General features: G+C 44.1%; 1 protein-coding gene across 1 annotated transcript in view; it reads right to left on the reverse strand.

Annotated features, from left to right (window-relative positions):
* The window catches only part of TMEM154 (transmembrane protein 154), a 40,601-nt gene extending 21,540 nt beyond the window's left edge, over positions 1 to 19,061 (reverse strand). Inside the window, exon 1 of the mRNA XM_077770913.1 lies at positions 18,902 to 19,061. Coding sequence (XP_077627039.1) covers positions 18,902 to 18,989 — 88 coding nt within the window. The 5' untranslated portion in view covers positions 18,990 to 19,061. The remainder of the gene's footprint in view (positions 1 to 18,901) is intronic.
* Between the last annotated feature and the right edge of the window lie 1,646 nt (positions 19,062 to 20,707).

A 20,707-nucleotide genomic window follows, 5' to 3' on the forward strand; every position in this document is an offset into this window, starting at 1 on the left:
GGAATATAACGATTACAAGGCACGGAGTGGTGAACAAGAAAGGGAACCCCCTGTTCTAGCCCCTTCACCTGGAAGGAAGCAGTTTCTTGGCACAAAGGGGAAGGGAGAGGAATGGGTCCCAGAAATGTCAGCTTTGTGGGGCTCTCTCTAAGCAACTCAGCCCAGATGCACAGCAGGACGTGTTCCACACCTCTCCAAGGAAGGATTTGAGTCACCATTTGACCTGTGGCCTCAGAAGAAGAGGAAACAGGAAAGGAAATAAGGTAGCAGGAATAATGAGAATATTTAGATAATCAGGGATGAAAGAGAAATGGAAAGAAGCACACCAGATGCTCCTGGGTTGTGTACATTTATTTTTTTAGCATAAGAGGCAGTGCTGGTCACAGGTGGCCCTTAGTGACATTTTGGAGTGAAAGAGGCTGAAGTTTCTCTCCCCCCAACATCCCTCTCACATACACCTTAACATAAGCATCATTTAGTGCTCAGAATCTCTAGTGACTATTTAAATAGGTGAGAATCAAGGGGTCTCTCTTTCCCTCTCTGTTTTATTTTTCTTTACCCTACAAGCCTCCATCTCCAGATACTTCCATGACAACCTTCCTCACAGCCCTCCCTGGCTAGTGTTTATCAAATGCTTAGCACAAGCTGGGATCTAGGATAAACAGCCACAGCTAATTTCATCTCCCCTGCAACTTCCTTGCTCACATTTTACAAATGAAGAAACGGAATCTTGAATGTCTTGCCCGGAGGGACAACCCTATCCTTTATAAGTTTGGCTGCACAGGGTTCTGAAGCTGCATTCCCTAGAGCGTAGGTGCCAAACGACAGCGAAGCTTCTTGTCATAGCTTGTCACTTCATAGTAGTGAGAATCTGACCAAATTATTTACCCCTGCGGCATGGTGTTCTAGTCTGTACAACTAAGGGGTGATCCCCAACGCTCTGTCTATTTCCACGTTGCTATGTTGCTTCTGAAGTATTTACCTTGTTTTTAGTTAGAGTTTTTTGAACTGGTACCAGACACATGGTACTAAACTCAGAAAGGAAATTTCACTACCACCACTTCCCCCACTTACTCATGGTGCCTCCCCGGTGGTAACCCACTCTGTTGCCTTCCAGAAAAACTCCATGCATATATAAATATCACTTCCTGTTTTCTTTTTTTTTTAACACAAACAGTAGCAAAATTTATACGCTGTTCTTACCCTTGCTTTTTTCACTTAAAAATTGATCTTAAGGACCTCCTGGGTGACTCACTTGGTTAAGCATCTGACTCTTGGTTTCATCTCAGGTCATAATCTCATGGTTTCATGAGTTTAAGCCCCACATCGGGCTCCGCCCTGACAGTGCAGAGCCTGCTTGGGATTCTTTCTTCCTCTCTCAGCCCCTGCCCCATTCGTGCCGTCTCTGTCTCTCTCAAATATGATAAATTTTAAAAATTAAAAAAAAAGAATCGACCTTAAGGGTGCTTGGGTGGCTCAGTCAGCACCTGACTCTTGGTCTTAGCCAGGTTAGGATCTCATGGTTTGTGAATTCCAGCCCCACATCAGACTCTATGCTGACAGCACAGAGCTTGCTTGGGGTTCTCTCTCTCTGCCTCTTTCAAAATAAATAAATAAATTTTAAAAATTTGATCTTCAAGATTATTTCATGTCTAGATGCAGACGGTTGTCTTTGCCCCTATTACTTGGATGTATCATAACCTATTCCTATTGACAGAGATTTAAGTTGTTTCTTTTGCATTTTCAGTGATGTTGCAATAAACACCCTTGCACATCCTTTGGTCTATACACATGCACGTACATTCTGTGTTTTGTCTTAAGCGTGGGGAGAGCAGGTGCAAGGGTGTTGGGTGCATGGGGAGGAAATAGCACCAAATTGCTCTTGGCGGTCTTCTCCACGACAGCTCCAGCCCCGGCCTCACCCAATGAGGACCGGCAGAAACTAAGTCAGGAAAGTGCTGGGCATGCAGTGGGTCTTTGATGGGAAAGGGAGAAATTGAAAAATGGCAGGAATTAGCCCCAGGAGCATTAAATGCTATCACAAGGGCTGGAAAACACAAGGGCATAGAATCAACTCAGGAACCAAGTGTGGCTCACCAAGGGGACGGAGGTGAGAGTGAGGAAGAAAACTTGAGGTGGACAAAACCAGAGTGGGAACCGCAGACGAGCCAGTGGTCACAAGAGCAGGCAGTGCCGAGGGCAACTCAGGGGACATTTCCTTCCATGGCCCGTGGGGTAACAGCAGCTCTTAACCCAGTGGACATGGGGCCCTCTAAAGCCACTCCACCTCCGACGTATCTGTGGAACCCAGCCTTTTCTTTTTTTTTTCTTTCTTCTTAGAGGCAGTAATTTTTTTTAAAGTTTATTTATTTATTTTGAGAGAGGGTGAGAGGAGGGGCAGAGAGAGAGAGGGAGAGAGAGAATCCCAAGCAGGCTCTGCTCTGTCAGTGCAGAGCCCCATGCGGGGCTCAATCCCATGACCATGAGATCAGGACCTGAGCCAAAGTCAGATGCTTAACCAACTGAGCTGCCCAGGTGCCCCACACCCCAGCTTTTCCTAAGCAACACTTGCTAAGGCCCACAACAGTCAATGGTAACTTCCTGTAGGAGCCGCCATATACCTCTTGGGTAATAGCAACATTTTACAACCTAAGGAGTCCAGCATCGCTGTGGGAGAACCCAGAACTGTCTTTCAGGAAGTGAGTCCGGAACGTGTATGGGGCAGAACGTGCGGGACCATGTCATGTGTCGCGTGCGGACTTTGTGGCCACGTCCATGGCATCGGGGAGGCAGGATGTGGATTCAGAACGGCAGGACCTGAGAAAGCCCCTCACGGCTTCAACCCTCATTTAACGTCCAGGAAAGTAGGCCCCTGTCCTACTTATCCCATAGTGTTCGTACGAAGAGCACAGGAAATCACAGCCATGAAAATGCCAAATAACCCACAGGGCACCACATGTCTGCTAGGTGTTGGCAGATTTGCCACTTCCTTTGTGCTCCATTCCCCTCCCCCCATCTCTAGACTTGGCGGGTTCTCTGCTGTCCCCCAGGGGACCAATCTGCCTGCTAGAACGTCTTCATCTTATTGTTATGTCTTCTTACCTGAATTTGGACATATTTCAGGGTAAAAGATGTATGGCCTGGGGGTAAAACTGAAAAACCTGCAGAAAGACAGAGGCTCAAGCAGGACAGTGAACAAGGAGAGGCCTGCGCCGCCAAAAAGCCCCACTGCAATACCTCGCTTTGCTTTTAATCCTCAAATCCTCACAGCACCAGATAATCAACCGCACAGTTACAGAGTCACTTACAAGTGATCATTGACCACGTCCCTGCAGACACATCTAGGCCGCATATTCCGCACATCTGGCAAGGACCCTGAGGGGAACCCTTGTATGTGGGAAACGGGGTGGGGGAAATGGTGGAGGCAAGCCCGCAGCCACAGCAGCTGAGCGGGCAGGGCAGCCCTTACCGCTGCTCCAAACACCCTCACGATGTGGAAATGACTCTGCTTCTCCATGAAGCAAACCGGCTAACTTCTCGTTTTTTCGAAAGTGGAACAAATATGCAACCACGCTCTGGTTTTGTTTGTTTTTTTTTAAGTTAAAAAAAAAAAAGCATTACACAAAAACTGAGAGAATGCCAGGCTGATGTGCCCAAGTAAAATAAAACCATGTTGAGAGACCGACTTTGCACTCAGGATATCATGGAGAATTTGGGCCTCAGTCAGAGGCCCCATTCTTTCATTTGCTATGTAGACTCCGTGCACAAAGGGTGTAAATGCTTTTGTAATTCAAATAACGAAAGGAAAGGAAACACAAGTCAAGTGTCAGCCACTCAAACTCTGCCCTGCTCTGTGGAGAAACTGCACTCTCAGAACTTCAAGATATTTAAGACACCAAACTCGGGAAGTCTGCCTGCTTCTCATTTCCCTGGACCTCTGCGCACAGCAAGGAGCCAGTCAATGTTGGATGGGATAAAACCAGACTGAGGAGTTCCCCAGTGGTTCTCAGCCTTGGCCGCGTGTTAGAATCACCTGCGGACCTGATGCCCACACCCTTACCTCACAGTACCTGGGCTGAATGCAGGCCTCAGGATTTTTTTTACAGTTCTCCGGGTGACTCCAGCGTGCAACCAAGATTGAGGACCACTGTTGAAGACCCTACAGCACTCAGGTCTTCCGCTGAGCCACCCAGCACTCTCCTCTCCTGTTCTCTGTGCTCCTCCTTGGCGAACTGGAGAAGAAAGAGGTCAGGAAGTTGGATACCAAAGTCTTGCCTAGCAGCTGCCCACTCTGTCACCAGAACAGAGTAGCTTAGAAGTCATCACAGAAGCCTTGAGCTCCTGAGAGACTCTGGTCAGGCTAGATTGAGAGAGGACAACCATGCCTTCCCGAGTAAGTCTGAATATGAGAGAATGTGCTGGAGGGTGAAACCCTCACCTCCAGTAAAGGTCGCTGCTGACAGAATGGCTTGGGGGTTTGAGCCAGGGGTCCTCAAGCTTCGGAATCACCTGGAGGGCTTCTAAAACACAGAGTGCTGCCCACCGCTCCCAGAGTTTCTGCTTTATTTAGTAGGTCTGGGATGGGGCCAAAATGTTTCATTTCTAACAAAATGCTGCTGCTGGTGGTCTGGAGGCCATACTTTGAGCGCCATTGGTCTAAGTTGTCCCAACAAACTCATTAATTGTGTTTAGTTATTAGTGACACTTCTTGTCCACACCATTTACCGTACAACAACATCACCTGGTGGGTTTTAAGCTCCATCCAAATCAGGGTATCTGAGGGTATCTGCGGCTGTGCCTAGGCATGTTTTAAAAGCCCCTCCCCCCCAGTGATTTCAGTGAGTATGCTGGTGAGAGTTACTGTAGATTGTAATTCAATTGACTTTATTTTAATTTGTTGTTATTCATGAAGATAGTCCTTACTAAGCTTTAAAGATGATTGGAGAAGTGCCTGGGTGGCTCAGGCGGTTAAGCGTCCAACTTTGGCTCAGGTCATGATCTCATGGCTCATGAGTTCAAGCCCTACATCAGGTTCTGTGCTGATAGCTCAGAGCCTGGAACCTGTTTTAGATTCTGTCTCCATCTCTCTCTGCCTTTTCCCCACTCACATTCTGTGTCTCTCTCTCAAAAATAAATAAAAATTAAAAAAAAAAAAAGATAAGTGGAGAATCCTACACAGGAAGAAGCCTCTGAAAGCAAAATTAATAGGTATAGGCAACCATCAGATGGTCTATCACTTTGATTCTGGTGTCTTTTTACAGATCAGTTGTTTGGCATCTGTGGAATTGGACTGCGATGGGCCAGGGCACAAATGGGAACCAATGACTTACCGGGTTCATCGCCTGTCTGTGGGAGGGTGATTTGTGTTGGATGCAGGGAAACGCCAATGCCAAGTGGATGGACAATGGTCTTTGGCGTTGGGCCACTGGGACACCAGCCTGCATGGATGGGTGGGTTTCTGAAGTGTTCTCCCTTTCAGCCGTTTGCTTAGATTCAAAACAGTACTAACTTGTTGTTTATTATCTGAGAGTACTTCACTCAGGTACTTTTTTTTTGAACGTTTCTTTATTTTTGGGGGAGAGAGAGAGTCAGCGGGGAGAGGCGAAGGGGGTGGGGGGACAGAGGACCTGAAGAGGGCTCTGTGGGGCAGAGCACAATGTGGGGCCCAAACTCACAAACTGTGAGATCATGACCTGAGCCAAAGCCAGATGCTTGCTTAACTGACTAAGGATACCCCTTAACCGACGAAGGCTACCCCTCAACCACCCAGGTGCCCCCACGTACTTGTGTATTGTCTGATGCCTCCAGGGTTTGGCGCTATATTTATCCTTAGCACCTGGAACCCTGTCTGTCATCGGGTAAAAGTTATTGGGGAAATGTAGATAGGCCACCTTAGTCAAGACAAAATGTTAGGACATCTCTTCCCTTTTTATCAAGAGTATAATGTCCTTCTCCCTCTACCCACCCCCTTCCAGGAACACACACCCATACATTCTGAGCCACAAAGAGAAACAGGGATCTAAGGTGGTCTTCTCAAAAAGTTATCTGAATGTTAAAGAAAGCACTGGGAAATGAGAGGACCTATTGAATGCAAAGTTAAAAATACTGAATGATAACATTTCATGTTTCTAGGTTTTGTGTTGCTTGCACGGGGGGATTCCAGTGTCTCACATGGTTTCCCACCTCTAAAGGCCAGGTGACCTAATTCTCTCTGGGGGCAGGACTAGGGAATTGGAGGGACGGGAGCTGTCATCATAAGCTCTGTTGTTCTACATACTTAACCATTTTGATTAAGTGGAAATACTCATTTAATATATTTTCCTGCCATATTCACCTGAAGAAGATATGGTCAGAATAAGCATGGTTGAACAGATGCAAAGCAAAGGCACTGAAGGGTAAGGGCAGAGGGCACAGTTCAGGGGCACCTGGAGGGTTCAGTAGGTTACCTGTCTGACTTTGGCTCTGATCGTGATCTTGCAGTTCGTGGGTTCAAGCCCCACATCACACTCTGCACTGGAATGCAGAGCCTGCCTGGGATTCTCTCTCTCTCTCTCTCTCTCTGCCCCTCCCCTGCTCATGGTTGCATACTCTAAATTAATTAACTAATTAATTAGTTAGTTAGTTAACTAACTAATTAACTAACTTAAAAAAAGAAAGAAAGAAAAGGCAGTTCGGGTTTAGCAATGCCTATGTTTTATGCACCCTTTCTCGTCAGCCTTATGTTGAAAGAAGGTTGACACATGTTTCTTTGGCTTATTTGGAGGGGGGTCATCTGGTAAAACGCTCGCATGCAGTAGTCTGCTCAGGGCGTTTACTTGTGAAGCTTGGTGGTATTTGCACCTCTTTGCCTCCANTGTTCATCTGGTAAAACGCTCGCATTGCAGTAGTCTGCTCAGGGCGTTTACTTGTGAAGCTTGGTGGTATTTGCACCTCATTGCCTCCAGAAGCACACCTGCAGCTGCAATTTAATATCAGATTTTTTTTGTAGTTTACTATCAGATGAAAACATGCCCACAAAGGGGGTCCACCATGTGCTGAGGTCTTTTTTGTTTTAAACTTTTAATTTTGATGTCTTTTTAAAAAAAAGCTGGCTCATATTTAATCAGACTTGCCCAGACCCTAAGGCTGTTTTAGTAGGGAGTTACTCACTTGGGGAAGTGCATTTTCGACCCTCTGACTACCTTTCTCCACACTGGAGACCTATTCTGCCTTGTGGTACCTGGCAGTTTAAAGGAAGGTATGTATTTTTTTTTTAATGTTTATTTATTTTTGAGAGAGAAAGAGAAAACATAGAGGAGGGACAAAGAGAGAAAGAGAGAGAATCCCAACCAGGTTCCGCATTATCAGCTCAGAACCTGATGTTGGGATCGAACTCATAAATTGTGAGATCATGACCTGAGCTGAAATTAAGAGCCAGACACTTAACCAACTGAGTCACCCAGGTGCCCCAGGAATGTATTTTTATGGGACAGAATACACATACACTTTTAACGTTTAAAACCCTTCCTACCATCAGTGGGATAAGAGACACAAAAGTCTATAAAATGGGGGACTAAAGAATTTTATTAAAATGATAGTTATTATCATTACTAATCTGAATACTTCTCTACTTGTATTATATTTCTATACCTCCTTTGAATAACCAGTTTCAAAACTACAATTTGAGAGAGTAAGTTGAAGACAAATGTTCCTGGCCATGCTGTCACCCTCTCTCTGGCCTGCTGTCTGCCCCCCTGAGTAGGGAGGGGAGACAAGGTGGGCTCCTGCACAGCACACACAGGCCCTCCGTCCGGGTGCTGCACCCCTTGATCAGCTCAGCATAGGCTCAGCATCGCCAGAGAGAATAACTCAAAGACAGGGACAAGCCCCAAAACAAGTAGTAGTGTGTGTTTGTGGACATATAGGACACAGGGGGACAGGAGAGAAGGGAAAGGAGGTGTGGGCTAGTATCTCAGGGGCCGGTGTACTTTCACCTTGAGCAGTGAGAGAAAGGCGGAGAGGGTGTAACCAGAAGTTCCCATCACCAGCCTTTGGGGGAGCAGAGAGCAAGAGTTTGGTCCATTGTTTGATGCATTCTTACAGGAGGCCGAGGAAGGAGGCAGTCTCCTCAGGTCTCTGAAGTGGTGTCTGAGCGGAACAAACTGCGGGTGGGACTTTCTGGGGTGAGCAAAGCCCTTGCCAGGTGTCTGATGCCAGCCTGCCTCTGCTCCTATTTTACCTTGAAAGAGATTCCATCCTGCGCCTCCATCCTGGACACCCTGACAAGCCTCAAGCACTGAGAATTCAGTGTTGCTGCTTGAGCTTCGGACGCTGTTCAGTCCCACTCTCTTGCCAACCTCTTTACTGCGTTTGTTTTATTTTAATGTTTTTAAATGTTTATTTTTGAGAGAGACAGAGCATGAGTGGCGGAGGGGCAGAGAGAGAGGGAGGCACAGAATCCAAAGCAGCCTCCAGACTCTGAGCTGTCAGCACAGAGCCTGCCATGGGGCTCGAACCCATGAACCGTGAGATCATGACCTGAGCCGAAATCAGAGCTCAACCAAAGGAGCCACCCTCGCGCCCCTTCTGCATTTGTTAATATAATCCCGTGATTTTTTTTTTCCTTCTAGTTTTTAATGTGATGGATTGCATGAGTAGATTCTCTAAAGTTGATCCAGTCTCAGATTCCTAGTTCTGTGTAATCATTGGGGTGTTTTGTTTGGCTTTGTTTTCAGTGTGGTTCCTTTACTTAAATTTGAATGACTGATCTAGGGCTCAGCCTAACCTTTCTTCTAATATTTATTAACTGGCCACATAACCAAGAAGTCTGTGGTCTTAGTGATGTAGCAATGTAGGGATGGTCTTTACTTGACAAAAGATAGTCATAGAGTTGCTAGATAAAGTACAGGATGCCCAGTTAAATTTGAATATCAAATAAACAACAATAATTTGTTTTAGTATAAATGTGTCCCATGCAATGTCTGTGTGGCCTATACTTACCCTGAATTGCATGAGATCTACTTACACTAAAAAAAAAAAAGTTTATTTGAGATTTACATTTAACTGGGTGTCCTATATTTTTATTTGTTAAATGCAGTAATCTTAATCATAAATAAATAAACAAGTATAATGTTTAGAAAAGAATAAATGAATTTTTAATTAATAAATATTGTTGTCGGTAGAAGAAAAAAAACCAGCTATCAGGAAACCCTAGTAACTAACTGGGCTCCTATTTCTGAAAACCACAATGTGGTGGGGAAATAGGAAATAATAAAGATGGTTTTAGTTCATGTACAACAAAGAAACATAGAAAAACATTCAGATTTCTTTTTTTTTTAATTTTTTGTTTAACCTTTATTTTTGAGAGACAGAGAGACAAAGCGTGAGCAAGGGAGGGGCAGAGACAGAGGGAGACACAGAATCAGACACAGAATCTGTCTGATTCTGGGAGGGAGACACAGAGCCTGACGTGGGCCTCAAACTCACAAACTGCGAGACCATGACCTCAGCCAAAGTCGGCTGCCTAACCAACTGAGCCACCCACTAGCCCCAAAACACTCAAATTTCTAAAACAAACTAGATTTATTGGTTTTACTTCAAGGTAAAGGAACCAGCCATCACCACCAGCTGGACCCTGCTCTGGTAGGTAACTTTGCTTTCACCATATTTAATTCAGGAGGAAATGCTTCTGTCTTGTCCTTGCCCCCTGAGTCAGATGTTTCTATTTATTTTATGTTACAGAAATTTTATTTCCTTTTTGAGTTCTCAAATCCGCTCTTACTGGCTTGAAATGTATTATCCATGTAACTTATATTACTTTTGTTTTCCTTTCAAAAGCCTCCCCAAAATGTTTGTAACTACCTGGTCTTTCTGGAATTTGGTGTGCTGCTCAGTATATATTTTCTGAGTCTAAACTCCATCCCTAATTTTTAAAAATGTTTTTATTTATTTTTGAAAGAGAGACAGAGACAGAGCACAAGCAGGGGAGGGGCAGAAAGAGAAGAAGACACAGAATCCACAGAAGGCTCCAGCAGCTCAGAGCCCCATGCAAGTCTCAAACTCATGAACTATGAGATCATGACCTGAGCCACTTAACCAACTGAACCACCCAGGCACCGCCCCATCCCTATTTTGAAAGGAAGACAGATAAGGATACTTTCTCAGTACTACTCAGTAAATGTGGTTATATAGTTTTCTCTCCAGGAAGGGAAGCCGCAATTGTTGTCTGTTTTGGCCTGAGAAGACAGAAGTAAACTATTTATACATGAAAAGATTTGGGATAGTTAACATTTTTGGAATAAGAAATGAGTGGGTTAAGTAGAAAATTGTATTTATCCAGGTAGTACCATAGTTTCATTTTATTATTTCAATAATTATGACTTTGTCATGAATACATGTAAGTCTTGAATAAATCTCATGTCATTCATTCCCCAGTGAGTCAGTCAGCCATGTGCCTATTATGTTCCAGGCACTATTTATTCTAGGTCCTGGGAGATAAAGGTGAATGAGACCAGGTCTATGCCTCCCTGGGAAGACACTGTTAAGTAGAGACAATGGCACATAAGTCACTAACTATAGCACAGTTTAATAAAAGCCATGACTGTATATACAATATCACGAGAACATGGGAGAGGAAGGTGTTTGTTCATCTGGGGGTGGAAGATTCAGGAAATCTTCACAGAAGAGAAGATCCTTATATTGAATCTCAGGAGTTTATCAGGCAAAGATGTCAGGGAAAGGCATTACAGCTGAAGCACATGGAAAGGCTCAATGGCCCAACAGAACTTGGCACATTCAAGCAGTTGCGCCATCAGGTGTGTGGTGGGGAGTGTCAAGGGTTAAGCAAGAAAGGAACTCAGGGTAATTCATAAGGGGCCTTGTAATAATGGCAAGGGGGGTGGAATCTACCCAAAGGAAATGGAATCTCACTGAAGGGGTAGATACAGGATGAAATGATCACTTTTTGTTACAGAGTTATTGCTCTGGAGGGCATGTGAAATCGGGTTGGAGAGGAGACTAAAGGCAAGAGACAAGTTAAGCTAAGGAAGTAGAATAGGCGAGAGCTAACAAGGGCTTAAACTAGCAGGGAGCTGGGAAGGAGTTTCGTTCTGGACATATGTGCCAAAGGCACACGTGACACTGTCCAAGAAAAACTGAGGATGAGAATGTAGGTCTAAAGCTGGGCAGATAGGCCTTGTGGGAGGTTTGTTTTTTTGTTTCTTGGGTTTTGTGCGTGCGTGTGTGTGTGTGTGTGTGTGTGTGTGAGTGTTTTGAATCAGCAGCTGAGGAGTAACATGAAAGCCATAAACATAGATACCATGGCCCAGGAATGATGGAAGGAATAAAAAATAAAAGATAGACATTACTATGACATGAGCAGGTGGAAGAGAAAGATTCATAACCAAAAACTGGAAAGGACCAATCAATGTCATAGGAGATCAAAAAAAAAAAAAAAAAGGCATTGCAAAACCCAAGAAAGAGGAGCATTTCATTCACTGATTAATTACATTAAGTGATACAGAGGAAAACGTGCAATACGGACAGAAATGGGTCCCTTGGATCTAGCTACTAGAAGACACTGACGACCCAGGCAGAGCACTTGGAGTCCTGTGCTTGACGCAGCCGCCAGCTTGTAGTGGGTCGAGACGAAGGCGTGTTGACTGTCTTCCATAGAGACTGGGAATTATGGAAAGAGATGGTGGCAGAAAGCTCAAGAAGAACTCAGAGGCACTCTCATTATTTTTCATTATAAAAGTATACCTACCTGAAAGACTAGAGAATAATGTAACAGATAAGAGAGTGCCCACCACTAATTATCTTACGTTTTCTATACATATATAGAGGATGGGTTCCCAAAGTTTTCCTTAAAGAGCACAGAATAAATATTTTAGATCTTATGGCCCACAAGGCAAAATACAGGCTATTATAGAAGTTTTTGTTTAACCATATACATATATAGAAACCATTCCTAGCTTATGGGTCAGACAAAAACCAGGACACTTGCTGAGTTTGGCCTGTGGGTTTTTGTTTGCTGACCCCAGGACCACCATGTTTTTTCTGAAAGGAACACAACGTCATAGATACAGTTGAAGCCTTCCTTGTGCTCCTTCCCGATCTCATTCCCCTCCCTCCCTCTCCAAAGGTAATTGCTTTCCTAAAGTTAGAGTGCATCAGTCCCAACTTTTAAAATATGCCTATGTCCCTAAGCAATATAAGCATAATTCGGAGTGTCTTCATTTATTTATTTATTTTTGAGAGAGAGAGAGTGCATGAGCCCACATGTGTGTGCAGGGGAGGGGCAGAGGGAGAGAGGGAATCTTAAACTGACTCCAAGCCCAGCATGAAGCCCCATGCAGGGCTTGATCCTATGACTGACTATGAGATCATGACCTGAGCCAAAATCAAGAGTTGAATGCTCAACTGACTGAGCCACCCAGGCGCCCCTGGAGTATTTTTAAAAGTTTAAGTAAATGTAATCATTCTGTGCAAAATAATCTTCAACTGGGGGCGCCTGGGTGGCTTAGTCGGTTAAGTGTCCGACTTTCGCTTAGGTCATGATCTCGCGGTTCGTGGGTTCAAGCCCCGCGTCAGGCTCTGTGCTGACTGCCAGCTCGGAGCCTGGAGCCTGTTTCAGTCTGTGACTCTCTCTCTCTCTGTCTGACCCTCCCCTGCTCACGCTGTCTCTCTCTCTCCTAGAAATAAATAAAAAACAAAAAAATAAAAAATAAAAAATTATCTTCAATTGGCTTTTTTGGCCAACATTATATTTGAGATTAATTCATCCTCATGCATTTGGCTTTAGTTCATTAACTTTACCTGCCGTATGATACCTTATTTTGTGACTATATTAAGTTTCATATATTCTTCTGTTCATAAACATTTAAGTTGCTTCTATTTTTTCCATCTTTACAAACAATGCTACAATCAACATTCTCGGCCATGACTCTTTGCTGCACATTTGTTTTTGAGCTGGGGTATATACCTGAGATTAAATTGTTGAGACTGTAGGATATGAACATTTTTAGCTGACTAAATATTTCCAAATTGTTCTCCAGACTGGTTGTGTAGAAAAATTTCCTTTTCCAGTATTCTGGTATCGTTGGTAACCTGAGAAACTTTCCCAACATGCAACACCTAGAAACACTGAGCAAAATATCAGAAGCAACTTTTTAAATATATAAAGATCTCAAAAACGCAAGGAAATCCCCAGGGCCCAGAAGATGTTTTAAAAAACAAAAAAGAAAAGAAAACTTAAATTCAGAGACAAATTTACCTATGGGGATTTCCTAGAACAAAGGTTTGGGACCATAGGGCTATGAGAGGCTATATAATTCTTTCAGGGGGCTTCTGTCCATCTGTTGAGTCAAAAATTAAAGCTGGGGTGCCTGGGTGGCTCAGTAGGTTAAGCAGGTCACTCTTGGTTTAGGCTCAGGCCATGATCTCACAGTTTGTGAGATGAAGCCCTGCATTGGGCTCCGTGCTGACATCACAGAGGCTATTTGGGCTTCTCTCTGCCTCTCTCATTCTCTCTCCCAAAATAAACTTTAAAAAAAAGTTAAAGCTAAAACATCAGGACATGGTTTAAAAAAAAAAAAAAAGAAGGGGCACCTGGGTGGCTCGGTTAGTTAAGTGACTGACTCTTGATGCAGGCTCAGGTCATGATCTCATGGTTCGTGTGTTTGAGTATCAGGCTCTGCGCTGACAGTGTGGAGCCTGCTTGGGACTCTCTCTCACTTCTCTCTCTCTCTCTGTCCCTCCCCCACTTTTGTGCTCTCTCTATCTCTCTCAAAATAAGTAAATAACCTTAAAAAAGAAGAAGAAAAGAAGGGAAGGAGCAGTGATTTGGACAAAGTTTTAAGTCAAAGACGGGTGTCACACCCAGGCTGATCTCACCATCATCCTGACACTGTGGACCCTGGCTCCTCTTCTGATTGTCAGTTTGATTTTGTCTACGTCTTTCTCCTCGGCAATAACTTTGGCATCTTTGGTTATCTGCTTCTGGTGTTGACTTGTGTGGTTTGTTGGCTTGTGCCTTTAATGATGTTTTGGCACCTCCTCATATAACTCTTGGAGTCTGACCCCTGAGGCTGGCTCAGCCTGTCTCCTCTCCATCCCAAGGCTGGGCTTTAAGCCTAAGGTCCATCCTCTAGCTCTCCTCAGGCCTAGCACATCCCTGCCTCCATTTCTTCCAAACTCTATTCTGTGGTGACAGGACTAGGTTGTATTGGGAAAGTATTTAGAATAACTTGGTGACAGAATTTTTAGAAAGTTGGGTTTCTGTCAAATGAAATGAATCTTCCTCTGTGCGCCAGATCGTGTCCTCGGTGCCCCCAAGATTTCTATCATGAACAGGAATCAACTGAGATGAACCACAGGACCGGGTCTGTATAAACTGCAGATAAAACTATCCGATAATACTATGTTTAAAACAAAGACGTAGAAGGAATAAAACACACAAAGAAAAATAAAAGCAAGATATATATATTTTTTCTGGAAATGAAAAAATTTTTTCTAGAATGAAAAATATAACTGAAAGGAAAAGGTCAATGAATGGGTTGAGCAGCAGGATGAACTGGGTGATGGCACTAACCCTCCCATCGGTGGTACAGAGTTCTTGTTTCTCCACATCTCTGCCAACATTTGAGGATGGTGCAAACTACACACAAGTAGGCAGATTGCAGGTTGTATTATTTCTTTGCAGAACTGGGCCCATCCCAGCCACAATCCAGCCCTCTCCTGGTTTCTTGGATCAGGCTTTTAGACACAGAGGGACTTTAAGCCTCAATCAATCCCTTTCTGCCTGCTTTTTTGGTCCCTGAAGGCTGTTTGGTCCTTGGGGTCAGTTCTCAGTAGCTTTCTCCCACAGTGACTGACACACTGTGCTTTCTCCCCCTGGTTCCCACACCCCGAAGCCTCTTACCCAGTGACTTCATCATTCCACGTTTCCTGCTTCTGGTCTTAACTATGCTAATCCCCAGATTCTCTGTTACTCACGCTGCACCTTGCAGCCCTTCCCTCCCCCCTCTAAAGGCCAAAGTTCAATGGGTTTTCCTGTAGACTAGTCTCTGACCCAACCAGATACAGCTCCTTTATTAATATGCAGTAACATTAGACCCCAACTAACAATGCATGGGATCCATTTACAGTTAAAAGGAAAACAGGGATATATTTTTTCTAAACCTGAAACTAGCCACATATCCTGGCAGAGCCTAAAAACCCAGAGGTATAGTATATGTTAGAGCATGGACTCCTGAGACTGAATCTTAATTATGTCTTTATTTAACTTGACCGGAGGCAAGTCCCTTGACCTCTTAGCGACTCCACTTTCTCATATGTAAAAGAGGGACATATGTTTAAGATTGTTAGGAAAATCAAATGAGTTAGTATAAATTATTTAGAACAGCGCCTGGCATACAATGAATACTATATGTGTTTGCTCTCATCATTACTACTTGAAATCGGAACTGTCCCAGGCAATAGCAGATAGATGCCAGTCACATTCATTGAAATGAGATCAGTGTCAGAAAGTGGAACTCCATTTATGTAACTAGTATTTTATTTAATTCTTTCTTCCCAAGGGTTAGCTTATAATTACATGATTATTGCCCTCCTGAAACAGTGTAGAAAATTTCCCAGTTGTCCCTGTCAAACCCAGTGTTTAACCCTGGCCACCAAAACAGTTACAGCCTCCTTGTTTTCTGTGTCATGCCCTCAGCCCTCCTTCCTAGAGCCATTATGCTCATAGCAGATAATAAATCCCATGTCTTTGGTGTCTGGGAAGTTGCTTTTTGCTTTCTGATAGTGTGAAGCTGACACAGACAGGAAACAGCGCAAGAAACCAGGTGGAAGTGACTCCCTCACTCATTGGACAGAATGTTGCCTTGACATTGAGTCTGCATTTTCTTAGCATCCAACCCTGGCCAAAATACCTAAATCCATAGCTTTTCTTCTACTATGCTCATCTGTTTGGTCGAAATCCCAGAAAAGCTGTTTTCTCATTTCTCTCCCGGTGGTTTCTAAGTAGATTATTTCACTTGGGATATTAATCAAGTCTACATCAGACTCTCTCTATAAAGAGAAAAGACACTGACTCAGAAGTATTGACTCCGGTCCAGGTAACTGCAGGTATTAGGTTATGTTGCCTGTTTGTGGTTGGCTTGATTTGAGCTGTATCCTGGAATATGTGTGCAGGGAAGAGAGTCAGGCTGCTCAGTAGATTGGATTCTACTACCAAACATCACCAGGATACTCTTTGAAGGATTCAAAGAAATACAAGTGTGACACTTATAAACTAACTCACATCCTGAAGTCTTAGGCACCATGGGCTCAGAATGATATACATTCATTAATTTAAAATATATAATCAGTGTTTATAAGAGACTTCCCTTGACTTTGATTATACAGCTTTTTGCAAGAGGGCATTTTTGCATTTTCTGACTTTGAAAATCCAGACAGGGCCCAGTAAGTGTCTTGGATTATCCATATAAATCCTGCACTTGGCTGAAATGCAGCTTTTCACCTCTGACTTCCCTGACATTCTAACGATACTTGTTTTCAGGAGCTCATCAGTTTTTAGAGATCAGCCTCAAATCCATTCTGATGGCAGGGTTTTTTTTTTTTTTTCATGTTTATTTATTTATATTTGAGAGAACACAAGCAGGGGAGGGGCAGAGAGAGACACACACAGAATCTGAAGCAGGTTTCAGGCTCTGGGCTGTCAGCACAGAGTCCGATGTGGGGCTCAAACTTACGGACTGTGAGATTATGACCTGAACCGAAGTCAGACGCTAAATCGACTGAGCCACCCAGGAGCCCCTTTGAATCCATTCTAGAAGGATTTTAGTATTTATCAACAATTATGGAGTTCTTTATGCTGATCCAGACAGGGTTTAGGGAAGTCAAAGATGAGCTAGCTACAGAGGATTTTCCCTGGAGGCACTCACAGCCTGGTGGGAGATATGGACACATACACAATTGGGACTTAACATGATTAGCTATGTTTATAGAAGTTTAGTTTTATGTGGGCATAATACAGGTAAAGGCAGAACACCAGGCAAAGAGCAGTAAAAGGAGACATCAAGGAAGAGATGACCTTCAGTCTGGATCTTTAGGAGTTTAGGAAGTAGAAAAAATAGAATTTGTCGTTCACTTTTAACAAGAGCCACAGAGGCCTGGAGCACATGCTGCATTTGGTCAGACAGTGGGAGGGCAAACAGAAGGAGATGCCACGGAAAGGGTATTGAAGCGAGGGTCTCAGGGGCATCAACGAGGAGCAACCAAAGGTCTTTATGTGGAAGAACCACTGATCAGACACGAGTATTAGAAAGAAAACTTGTACTGATTCTTCAGATGAACCTTTTGTATCTCCCACATGGCAGACACCTGGACTCAGAAACGTCAAGAAAATACTCAGGCAAGCCTAAATATTACTCTCAGGACATGTATGACGCATGTGTGGTAGCCACCAACGCAGCTTGAGCTGTGTCATCTTGGTGCTCGCTCCTAGCCCCCAATTTGTGCCTAAGACAACACATTGTGTCCCCTGCTCATCTTAAACACGACATCCCATTTCAACCAAACACCTTTCCTGTTGGAATGGCTTGCCTTTCACTTTTTATTTTCCACCTCGGATGCCTGACAACACCACACGGAGAGCACCCAGGGCAAGCAAAGTTGGTGGGACGGTGTGGTGGGGTAAGGACTGTGAATCCGCAGGAAATTGCCACATCTGCTACATCAGGGCCTGATGCCTCCCTGGACCCCGCCCCCATCCTATTTAAAGAACTGTAGCTTGAGAACTTCCTTTTGCTTGAAATACTGCTCTACACTAGAAGCAGGTAGTATCCCTTGACAGAAAGCATGGGCAATGAGTGTATTTACCCAAGGGCAAGTCAACAAAACTATAAGCAAGGCAATCGAGGCTGATCGTGCTTTTGTTGTAGCAACTATCAATTGCTGCTCTTAGCTCAAAATACTAAGATTTAATATTTTGTCTTTTCCAATACCTTTGATTTGTTACAACCACATTACTTTTCAAAATAAAGCTTCATGGGACGCCTGGGTGGCTCAGTTAGTTAAGCGTCTGATTTCAGTTCACGTCATGATCTCACAGTTCACAAGTTTGAGCCCTGTGTCGGGCTCTGTGCTGACAGCTCAAAGCCTAGAGCCTGCTTCAGATTCTGTGTCTCCCTCTCTCTCTCTGCCCTTCTCCCACTCATGCTCGCACGTGCTCTCTCTCTCTCTCTCTCTGTCACTCTCAAAAATAAATAAAAACCATTTCTAAAAGATTCAATAAAAAATAAAAGGAAGTTTCATTAGTAACAATCAATGCAAAGAAAATATCCCCTAATCTAGCAAGATCAAAGAAAAGCAGATGAAAGACTTCTCTTGATAAGTTGGAATGGATGCTGGTAACTCTTCAGATAATTTTGTTTACTTTTATTTCTAACTTACTGTTTTTCTTTGGTATACTTTGCAGTAGTATATTTCCATACCCCAGTTTTTCAAAGGTTTTGGGACTAGCACATTTCTCAGCCCACCTTATTAAAAGTAAATTCATTATTTCTCTGTTTCAGCTGATTGAACTGTTCTTTCACACGAACTGCCGAAAGTGTATGGTTTTCTTTAAAAAAGCCTGTTAAAGCTGGGAAATTACAGGGACCCCACACATGTTAGAAGGCAAAATTGTGGGAAAGTTAAATGGAATGCGTGAGCTGGAGCAGGATTGGCCAGCTGCAGGGGGAAAGCCAGCCGGGGGCCCCCCCAAGCCCACCCCCCAAAACTACAATTCTGATTTTCTCTCCTTTCACAGAAAGGACTAGTTTCTGGGTGTTCCCCTCCCCGGCAGAGTTCTGTCACCTGGGGCACTAAACCAGCCTCGGTATCCTCCTTCCCTGGGGTGGAGAGCGGGGAGGTAGCTTACCCAAAGCCTGGCTGGTGGGAGGGAGAAGGATCGCCAGGGCCAAGAGGAGAGCAGCCCGGGAAGCCTTCCTGTCGGCTCGGCCCGGCATGATGCTGCACTGGGCTGCGCTGGGCTTCAGCCTCCCTGAAACCTGAACATTTCCTGTTTCCTGCTTGTTTGGGTTGGTGCTAACTTGAAGGAGAGGTGTTTGCCTGTTTTTTAGGAAGTGATGTAATTCTGCAGGAGCCTGTCAGACCAGCAAGGATTGCAAAAGAGAAGTTGCTCTGCAAGCACTGATTCAGTTAGCAACATCTCTCAAGTCTTTTCCAGTCCCAGCCCTGCCACGGGCCCCCATCTTCTGAAATGGTCTCTTAGAAAACAGTGTCCATTGCTCAGATGTCATTTGGGATCTGGGACCGAGGGTCCTGGACCACAAAGCATTCTCTATTTGTGATTTTACTTAATCCCCAGGTGAGTAGGTGGGGCTGCCCAGAGTTTAGAGCAGCGGTTATTCAGTAGCACTTTCTGAGATGCTGGAAATGTCCCAGATCTGCACTGTCCAGTACAGTAGCCATTAGCTGCATAGGCTATTGGGCACTTGAAATGAGACCAGTGCAAAATGAATTTGTAGTTTTATTTTTATTAATTAAAAAAAAATTTTTTTAACATTTATTTATTCTCTGAGAGACAGAGCATGAGGGGGGGAGGGGACAGAGAGAGAGGGAGTCACAGATGCCGGAGCAGGCTCCAGGCTCTGAGCTGCCAGCACGGGGCCTGAACCCATGAACCATGCACGAGATCATGACCTGAGCATAAGTCGGATGCTTAACAAACTGAACCACACAGGCGCCCCTATTAATTTAAATTAAAATAACTCACGTGGCTAATAGCTGCTGTGTTGGACAGCTCAGGCCAAGAGAGCAGAGGTATCTGTACCATCAGAAAATGGCCAGGCCGCTTCTCTGCAGCCAAGCACATCACCATTGCTGGGCCCTGAGTGCCACCTCACTCCTAGGGAGGTAAAGGACAATGCTACACATAGACCAGGATGTGCTCTGCTTCCCGAGAGAGAAATGATTTTTACTGCCTGTTGTTATTTTTATATATTTTTTCCTTATAAAGCCTTAATTTTTTAGAGCAGTTTTATTTTTTTAATTTTTATTTATTTTTTTTACATCATAATTTTTTTATTATTTTAATATAGTTTATTGTCAAATTGGTTTCCATACAACACCCAGTGCTCATCCCAACAAGTGCCCTCCTCCATGCCCATCACCCACTTTCCCCTCTCCCCCAACCTCCATCACCCCTCAGTCTGTTCTCAGTATTTAAGATTTTTAGAGCAGTTTTAGGTTCACAGCATAATTAAGAAAAAGGTATACTTGGGGCACCTGAGTGGCTCAATCGGTTAAGCGTTGGACAGGTCATGATCTTACAGTTTGTGAGTTTGAGCCCTACGTCAGGCTCTGTGCTGACATCTCAGAGCCTGCAACCCGCTTCAGATTCTGTGTCTCCTCCACTCTCTCTGTTCCTCCCCAACTCATGCTGTCTCTCTCTCTCTCTCTCTCTCAAAAATAAATAAAAACATTAAAAAAAGGAAGGTACAAAAGTTCCCTTATACCCCCATCCCCACATAGGATCCCCCATTATCAACATCCTCTAAAAGTGGTACAGTTGTCACAACCGGTGAACCTACACTGCTGCATCATAATCACCCCAAATTCATAGTTCACATTAGGGCTCTCTCATGTGTTGTACATTCTGTGGGCTTGGCGAATGTATAATGACATAAATCCACCATGATAGTATCCTCCAGAATCATTTCTC

Source organism: Crocuta crocuta, unplaced genomic scaffold (assembly GCF_008692635.1).
Source record: "Crocuta crocuta isolate KB4526 unplaced genomic scaffold, BGI_CrCroc_1.0 scaffold166, whole genome shotgun sequence".
NCBI lineage: Eukaryota > Metazoa > Chordata > Mammalia > Carnivora > Hyaenidae > Crocuta > Crocuta crocuta.